Source organism: Crocuta crocuta, unplaced genomic scaffold (assembly GCF_008692635.1).
Source record: "Crocuta crocuta isolate KB4526 unplaced genomic scaffold, BGI_CrCroc_1.0 scaffold377, whole genome shotgun sequence".
Taxonomy (NCBI): domain Eukaryota; kingdom Metazoa; phylum Chordata; class Mammalia; order Carnivora; family Hyaenidae; genus Crocuta; species Crocuta crocuta.
In genome coordinates, this window is record NW_027528209.1 from 629,930 (window position 1) to 639,091 (window position 9,162).

At 39.9% G+C, this 9,162-nt stretch overlaps 1 protein-coding gene across 2 annotated transcripts in view; it reads right to left on the reverse strand.

The window, feature by feature from the left end:
- Positions 1–914: 914 nt before the first annotated feature.
- The window catches only part of LOX (lysyl oxidase), a 16,627-nt gene continuing 8,379 nt past the window's right edge, over positions 915–9,162 (reverse strand). The window contains exons 6-7 of one of the 2 annotated variants that reach the window (XM_077752996.1): positions 8,427–8,542; positions 915–4,529 (exon numbers count right to left, since the gene is read on the reverse strand). In XM_077752996.1, coding sequence (XP_077609122.1) covers positions 4,523–4,529; positions 8,427–8,542 — 123 coding nt within the window. In that variant the 3' untranslated portion in view covers positions 915–4,522. Of the gene's footprint in view, positions 4,530–8,422; positions 8,543–9,162 lie in introns of those variants that run through there. The other variant, XM_077752995.1, reaches the window with a different exon arrangement.

Sequence of the window (9,162 nt, forward strand, 5' to 3'; positions counted from 1 at the left end):
TTTTTAATGCAACTCTTTCTGAGTAATCGTATCTCATGAAATTAGAATTCTTCTATACATGCTTTAAGTGATTATTCAACCTCTCGCTTAATCCTCTTCTAATATCTGTGGCAAGGTTAGAAATACTAATAAATGAGGATCATAAGGCAGTCACATTTTCTAACACAAGGAAAGGTCAACCCTCCCTTTTCTTTGTTTCATGAGATTTTGGTTCAATTAAGAGTGCTTGAAACACTGACCACTGGTAAGAGAAATCATGTCTTTATTAATAATAAAAGTACCTTCAGATACTTTGCCTTGAGCAACCAAGGGAAGCACGAAATTTGTGGCGTCACTGATAGCATACAGTTCAGGTTTGCAACCTGCTGGCCATAAGCCTACATCCGTTTTACCTGCAAGAGTTCATTCAAGGTGAATTGTTTTTGTGAGTTAATTTTGCAAATTGTCTGCCCAAAGCACTTGTTCACAGTCTGGTGCCTGTTTGTCCTTCCAGGTTATCGGCTCCCAGGCTAATCTGGTATACCTGTAGATAAGATATCTGTGACACCAATGATTCTCTTTATACAATAATTTGTAGCTTGAGTTGGATAAGTCCCCTGACAGTATATATGCTCATGTATATTTCTTATCCATCCGAGTGTGGTTGTTCTCATAATGCCTGCTATGCATTTTTAGGAGTCGTAGGTAATGGGGACAGAGGTTAGGATCCATTCATGTACGAGTTTCTTTTTAAAACATCAGCTACATTATTATCCATAAAAACAACTTTCAGGCCATGTGAGCTCATTAAACAATTTGCTAATACAAGAGGCAATTAAGCAAAACCACAAGCCGTTGACGACATGGTTTTAAGATTTTAGCCTAAAATGTAAATCATATCATTTATTTGCATTTAACAATAAATGACCACTATAGACACTTGAAATCATTTATTCAAGGCATTTTTACATAATTTTGCAATCATAGTATAGGCATATAATAAAAGAAGGTGAGAGTGTAAAGAAGAATATAAAGCCAGTGTCTGGGCATTTAAAATAAAAGCTCTTTTAAAAAGTTACAGATGTTCTACAAATAGGATTCCTCAAAAATTTGGAAGAAACTAAAACTTCACCAAAAACATTACAATACCAGATCATATGTCATTTAGTTCATAGCAAGCAGTTATATATTAATTGTTTATATCTTGTGAGCTATGACTTAATACAGTTTACATTCAAGTTGAAATATTTCAGCACCATTCTGGTTTGAAGGATAAACGAAATGTTTTAAGTGTTCAAAAGTGGCCAGGGCCTTTGGGTAGTTGGGAATGAGATAGAGCTGTTGATTGAATATACTGATTGTGAATATGAACTCTGAACACAAAAAAAATCCAGAAAATGGGTAATTTTTACCTAACAGTTCACTATACAGTTAATATCAAAACAAGATATTTTTAAAATATTATATTTTCACAAAGTTTGCTAAGGATGAATTCTCCGTGCCATGATCATTTTAGTGCACTGCATTTCCTTCAGAATCTGAATATTGTGAACGTTTGTAAGTGTGATTATCCAATGAGATTTCAGAGAAAAAAAAATCTTCCTTATTACAAATAAAGCAAAGTGAATAATTAGATGGTAGAAATTGTGGATAAAACTACTGTCTAAAAATATAAAGATTTCCTGGAAATAGGCAGCGGATTCTTGTGGATACTTGTGGATTCGTATGTCATGGTACTGTTGGGAGACTGAATCCTAGCCTCAAATGTCAAGACATCCTTAATCCAGACTGCAGTCTAAATAATAGGCTATGAATATGGCATATGGGAAGGACTCAATAAATTATTTTCTTATTTGGTCCATTTTTTCAGAGTCTTTATTAGTTGAAAAGCCAGTCTCTTTCCAGCACTCCACATTCTTGGGATTATTTCTACCTCCTATTTTAAAAATATTTTATTTGGAGTTTGGTAAGACTGGATTCTGTTTTTTTGTTTAAAATCTATTAATGAATAACTTTGATCAGCTCATTATATGTGAATTTTTGTGGTTATTCAGTGAAGAGATACCTTGAGGTTCAAAAATATTGAGTGTTAAGCCAATACTTAGGAGTTATTTGGGAGTGTTTAAGGGTAATGGGAGGAAGAAATATTTACATAAAGAATAAGCAAGAAACTTTAGCCTCCTAATTAAAACTTTTTTTTTTCCAAAATCAACCAGATAGTGGGTTTTATATTTAAGAGACAGACATTTCAAGAATTGAAAACATAGTTTTAATTATTAGTAACACATACATGCATGTAACTATTTGTTTTAACTTATTTTTTTAAAATAAAATATGGTCATGAAAAACAATAGTACTAAAAATAGAAAACTTTTAGACATGTACTTATAGTTGTTAAAAATGAAATAAAGTGAACCTGAAGGGAAATAATGATGTTTTTAATACTTCTTGAGGTTAGGGGACAGTCATTTTTTGTTTTTTTGTTTTTTTTAATATCCCAAGGCCTAGCATGTAAGTGCCTGACATGTGTTAGGCCCTCGAATGATAATGGATGGACAGACAGATGGGAAGTTCAATGAATGGTAGTAAATGTCTTCTCATGTGTGTCCAAAGGCCATGACATAATTTTTACAAGGGTAAGAATCTCAGTGAAATGATAGGCCTTAATCTGTAGATGCCAGTCTGGCTCAGTATTAATACTGACAGTAGTTTTGTTTTTCTTAAAAAAAAACAAGTATATTAAAATATCTCTATTAGAAAAGATAATAATTTGAAAGGATCACTCTACAGTCTTAAAACTAAAAAAGCAACTTAAGGCAAAGAGGTACATCAAAGAAGCTATTCCGTAGCTCAGATACTAGCTCACTGCAAGTTCTGGGTCTCTCTCAAGCTGCATTCTCTGTTGGTAAGTGCGTGCCCTGGTAGAGAAGGTTCACATCCATGCCCAGACCCCTCTGCATCGCTAGCCCCTCTTGCTGCACTAGGCACCAGTGAGGGCAGAAGGATTCTTAAGAGTTGGTGGTGGCTTTAGAACTCTGACGTTTGACTCGGGGATGACACCTCACTTTTAAATTCTACCAAACAGGTCCTGGCACGGGAAATCCCTTGCTTGAGATTTTAATCCTGGTTCATGTAGGAAGACTTCTGCCTGAGCACCACTAACTTAGAAGTGTCATTTGATTTCTCTCTCCACCTTTTGGATCTCGGGTTGGGGGGGGGAATCTTCCAAATTTTGTTGTGGCACATGGTTTCACAGTTTGAAAATAAAATCACAGCTGTCTCATTGTGCAGCACAGCCCTTCATTTTACAGAAAGTATTTTCTTTCTCTTACTCACCAGCCCCTCAAGTATGTAATGTTACATGCTTTGCTAATTTGGTTTATAGTTCAGACACACAGAAAAAAAAAAACGTATGATTGATTCCCAGATGACCTGATAATGTTTCTATATCCAGATGTGATGTTATCTATTCTGGATCATTTTTTAAAAAATTTTCCGCATTCTTCATTTTAAAGCTGAACATTAAAAAAAGGTAGAAAAGTTGAAAATCCTAAGATGTTTTTCATCAATTTGTTAAAGTATTTGAGAGACAGTTGTGGTTTTGGGGACTTGATTGTACAATTTTTATGTCAACAAGGAAAATATTTTTAGCTAACAGTTCCATATACTTCGATGCACAGATAGTATCTCTCAGTGTATCATATCTGTCATCAGAATGACTTCCCACTGACAAAGCGATCCTCCGTAGACCAGTCCCCGGAATGGTGATTTTACGAATGCCACTTAAAAGATCTCTGCCCATAGGAAAATTGAAGAATTGAGGCAGCATCAACGAATGTCAGACAGGAGACGGGCAGCTGGGTTACCTTAATTTGTTCCAAAACAAAGCTGACTTAAGTCAGAATGAAATTGTACACTTAACAGAAAGACAGGAGTTTGCTGATTTTAAAATGTAAACATAAATCTTATATAGGGGTGTAACTATCTGAATACATATATTGCCATTTCTCTGCTATATAGTAATATTTCTTGACACCTACAGTAATAGGTCTGTTCCTTCCTCAGCACCAAATGCATCCATGTCTCTTTGAACAGTAGGAGCCTCCTTTCTAAATGGATCTTTGCTAAGACATATACAAGCCAGTTATGGTTATCGTTTACCGAAGTTTCAGCACTTAAGAAAATTCTCAGTTCATAGTAATTTTGGCTCATTCACTGGAATTACAAACACTGTAATTTCCAAAGGAGCTTAAGAAATTTGAATTTCCTTGCAAGGGCCATGTGTACATCTACAGAATGGAAACACTGTGTTCATTCTCAAAGTAATAGGAAGAATAATATTAAAAATTGCCCAAATAATGCTAATTTAAATGTTCAAAATCCAGTTATGTGCTTGGTCATAAAAGAGTCCAAACAAAAATTCTTTTGTTGTTTTCTGTTCTCTCTTTGAAAATATATAAATCCTACTGAAGTTAACCTTTTTTCCCCCCCCACTTCAGAACACCAGGCACTGATTTATCCATTGGGAGTTTTGGCTTGCTTTCTAATACCTAGATTAAGAAAACAAAATAAGACAAATTATTAACTTGATAATATTACGAGTGAGTACAGTAGACACATTTAAAGTTTACCCTTTAAAAAAATAATCTGTAGCAGTTTCTCTCCACCTAAGCAACAGACACCTTATGAAGTTACCCATGAATTCATTATTTTAACATTCATTTGAAGGAAGTGACTTTGTTAGTAGCTTTGTTAATAGAAGGTGTATGCCTGATACCTATAGACGTGATGTGTAGAGTTAGAAGCAAGAACCTCTGACAGCACCAAGAGTAAAGCAGGTCTTAAGCCCCAGCAGTCCTGCCCAGGTGAGTTCACTCCAGGGAGCAAGTGTGACATGTTCACCTAGAAGCAGGTTCGTGGCCTCTGCGCTGTCCCACGTGCTTCCTCTCTCAGCACAGTTTTGGATGTAGAAGGATACATTCATAGGGAGAGACTGGGTTAAAGCCAGTCAACAGAATACAGTATTTATACTGTGATCATAGATCCTCACGTAAAGAAAATAAGCAGTCCAATCACAGGCCATCAATTTCCAGATACTAAATTTTGTGAGAGGAGAACTTAATCATAGTATCATAAAACTGAACTGGGCCACAGTTGCTGGGTCCATACATATTGTTTACAGTGAGGAAAATGAGGGAGAGAGGCTGTATCAAAGGGCACACCCTGTCTTACTGGAAAGTCTTTACACACCAATGGAATGCTCTCCAGTATTTGATTAGCATGAAAAACAATCAGTGAACCGAGAGATGATATGTCTTTAGGACTTAAAAAAAGGTAGGGATGCCTGGGTGGCTCAGTCAGTTAAGTGTCTGACTCTTGATTTCAGTTCAGGTCATGATCTCATGGTTCATGGGACCGAGACCCACACTGGGCTCCGAGCTTGGGATTCTCTCTCTCTCTCCCCGTCCTCTGCTTGTGCATGTGCATGCACGCATGAACCCTCTCTCTCTAAATAAATAAACAAATAAATAACATTAAAAATTATCTTTAAAAAAAGAGTAAAAGGTACTATAACATTACCAAGGGGATCAGGTGCAATGCCACTTACGAGCCACCAGACTGACCACGTGGCTTAAGGCAAATTACACTCCTTGGTCAAGGAACTTCAAAGCTTCCCCATGGCCTTCAGAATGAAGTTCAAACTTTTTAGCTTTCTCTTTAGTGCTCCCTTTGATCTGGTCCCAATTTAGCATCCCTTTTGCCCAGTTCTTAACCCCATGAAACATACCTTGCCACACAAGAAGATGTGGTTTTCCAAATCTGTCCTGCAGTTTCTTCCTGCCATGGGGTGGCCAGTGATATTAACTCCCCTGACATGCCCTTTCCTAACTGTCCCCTGCAGCACAGTCCTCCCCCTTCAAGGCCCAGTTCAAATTCCTTCCTAAAGCCACTCCTGAATGTCAACTAGAGGTAAGCGCTCCTTCCTCTGAATGCAAGGGAGAACAGAAGTGCAAGCCCTCGTAAAGGAACCAGGCATCATTCATCTGAAGTTGAGGCTTCCTCTCTCAGGTCAAGGTCTCCGCACATCTCCCATTATTGTCCACTCCTCGAGAAGTACCATCTCGCTGTCTGATGACACATCACTGTAGACACTTTACCTACCATATTCCCATCCAGCTGATCCTCACTGCTTCTTACAATTTTACCTCAACCAGTCTTGCAATTTAGTTACAGTCCATGACAACTGGTTTTTTAAAAAAGAAAGGAAAACAACTCTGTGGGGGAGGTGCTAGAGCAATATGAAAATTTTTTGTTTTAAATACCTGGCAATACCCAGTTCGATAGATTCTACTGAAAAGCAAGACACGCTCTGTTCAACAACAGTCACATCTCCAGATCCATTCTTGGCACAAGGTCAGCCTTTCTACCTGCAAGTCACCTAGCTTGTAGCAGAGATCCTTCTGTTTGCCCTGCATTTTTTTCACCCTTTGTGGAATGTTCAGAGTGTATAGTTCTATGTGTACTTCTCTCAGCCTCTCGAGTCCACATCCTGAATTCCCTAAAAGAGAGGGTCGTTTCTCTACTATTCAAGCATTGAATGAGAGAGAGGCTCCTTGGTGGCAGGATTGTACCCAGACATATACAGTGATAGACAGGACACCACGTCCCACCCTGTCAGGGCAGATAGGAGGGTAGATAGGAGACAAGCATTGCACAGCAGATTCACATGTAATTAATAGAGAAGTCTTATAATACGGTTCTAAGGGCACATAGTAAAGGGTTAGAAACCATATTTATCTTTGCATTGGTCTCTAATACCTAATTTAGGATCTCAGTAAATAAATACACAGTGCCAAAGCAAGCATGCCGACGAATAAATAGAGAATGAGTGAATAAGGAATTATAAAAATTAAGAGAAATTAATTAATCTGTGTATTTTACACTATTTTGGTATAGTGTAGATTCAGTTACACTGATGGCGGTGGACGCCTAGGTGGCTCAGTTGGTTAACCGTCCGACTTCAGCTCTGTGTTGTGACAGCTCAGAGCCTGGAGCCCGCTTCAGATTCTATGTGTGTGTGTCTCTCTCTGCCCCTCCCCCCTACCTCTCTGTCTCTGTCTCTGTCTCAAAAATGAATAAACATTAAAAAAAATTTTTTTTATTATACTGATATGCTGGGATTTTCAGTTACCCTTTGATCAACTCCACACACTATGGGCCATACCCCCAGCCAGGTGTTTTGCAGTGTGGGCATGTGACAAAGAATACATTTGATTATCGTTTCTCAGTGCCGTCCTTTTGCCGTCCTCGGCTATATTATCTCTGAAGCCGTGATGACATTTGTAAAGCACAGGCTGGGCTCCTTTATGGAATAAGGAAAGGGCTGCCTCCCCGGTGAACACAGCCCAAGCCACAGCGCACGGCTGCTCTGAGCCCCACACTTCCCCTGGCCAGGAGCCCAGGCGTGGGGGAAACCCTGCACAGCTAGGTTTGGGTGGGTCTGGGAAATGCCACAAACCACAGATCTGCGTGAGGCCAACCACTGTCCTGGTCTGTGCATCAAGGAGAAATGGGTATTAAGTGTGAGTTTCTAGTGCAGCTCTATGACACGTTTCCAGAGGCACTAGTGCTTCTCCAACGTGGACACATGTTCAGTGTCATCCCAGCAGCGTTTGTGTTACAGAGAAGGTATCACTCCCAGGTGGCGCAGGTGGCAGTTAGGATCGCTAAGCCAGCACCACTAGAGCAGTCAGGAGGACTTAAGGGACCTTGTAGGACAGATGAGCAGGCCAATCTCCCTAACTTTCATCACAGCACCACCCCTGTTAATATTTACGTGCTGGGATTCCCTCTAAGCTCTCTTGCAAAGAAGGGTTTCAGGGCTAGGAAAATTATGCAGGAACCTCCACACGCCCCTCCTTTCCTAGGATATTTCCCTAGTACTTGTGGTTTTAGAGCTCAAATTTGTAAAATCCTGGTTTCTGCAGAACGGGCACTCCGACCTCTTCAGTGGAATACTTTAAGGCAGTGATTTCCAAAACGTACTTTAAAGAACTCTGGGAATTTCTGCAGGGCTGCTTCATGGAGTCTGGTGAAGATTCAGGAAATCCAACTGTTTGGGATCCCACGAGGTCACCCACACTGTCTATGGCCTGTTTTACATATTCAGCCACCACAGGGGCCTTGTGGGTAAATGATGTGTTCTGTGTGTACACCCTGCCCTGCAAGCTAAGCTTTAGGCTGATAAAAACCAGAGGAGCTCTGCCACCCCCTTCTCCAGAATCATTAAAGGAAGATCAGCTCTCATCATGTGATAGCGCAGACTGAAAGACTGCTTTCCAGGATAGCTGCAGTAGCAGTAGAAAGAGGCATATGTATAATGCCTATCAGTGCCCTAAAATGCTTTGAGAAGAGAACTGACTTAAGCTAGGCAAACTAGGACTTACGGTGAAATTGTGCAGCCTGAGGCATATGCATGGTGTCCCGTGTAGCGGATTTCACAGCGCACGACATTGTTAGAATAGTCTGATTCCGGCACCAGGTAGCTGGGGTTCACACTGACCTAGGCAAGGTAAATATCATCCATGTTTCAGATTTCATCAGCAGTGTTTGCTGGTTAATTTCTTCCTATTTCCACAGGACTACAACAAGGAAATGCTTCAACTACATCAGGCAGGATGGGGGGTTTAAGAAGTTAGGCAAGTGGTAAAACTCTGGAGAAGTTAAGAAGGAGGCTATGGAATTTTCCCTGAAGTTCTTTAAAATAATTTTTTTTCATATATGTAGTTTGGTTTAGAAATATGTCAGTGTGCCTTGGTGGCTCAGTCAGTTAACTGTCAGACTCGGGTTCAGGTCATGATCTCACGGTCCGTGGGTTCGAGCCCCATGTCACGTTCTGTGCTGACAGCTCAGAGCCTGGGGCCTGCTTTGGATTCTGTGTCTCCCTCTCTCTCTGCCTCTCTCTCTCTCTCAAAAATAAACATTAAGAAAAAAAATGAAATATTTGGGGGTGCCTGGGTGGCTCAGTTGGTTAAGCATCCAACTCTTGATTTCCACTCAGGTCATGATCTCACAGTTCGTGAGTTAGGTCTAGTCCCATATTGGGCTCTGTGCTGACAGTGTGGAGCCTACTTGGGATTCTCTCTCTCTCTCTCTCTCTCTCTCTCTCTCTCTCTCTCCCTC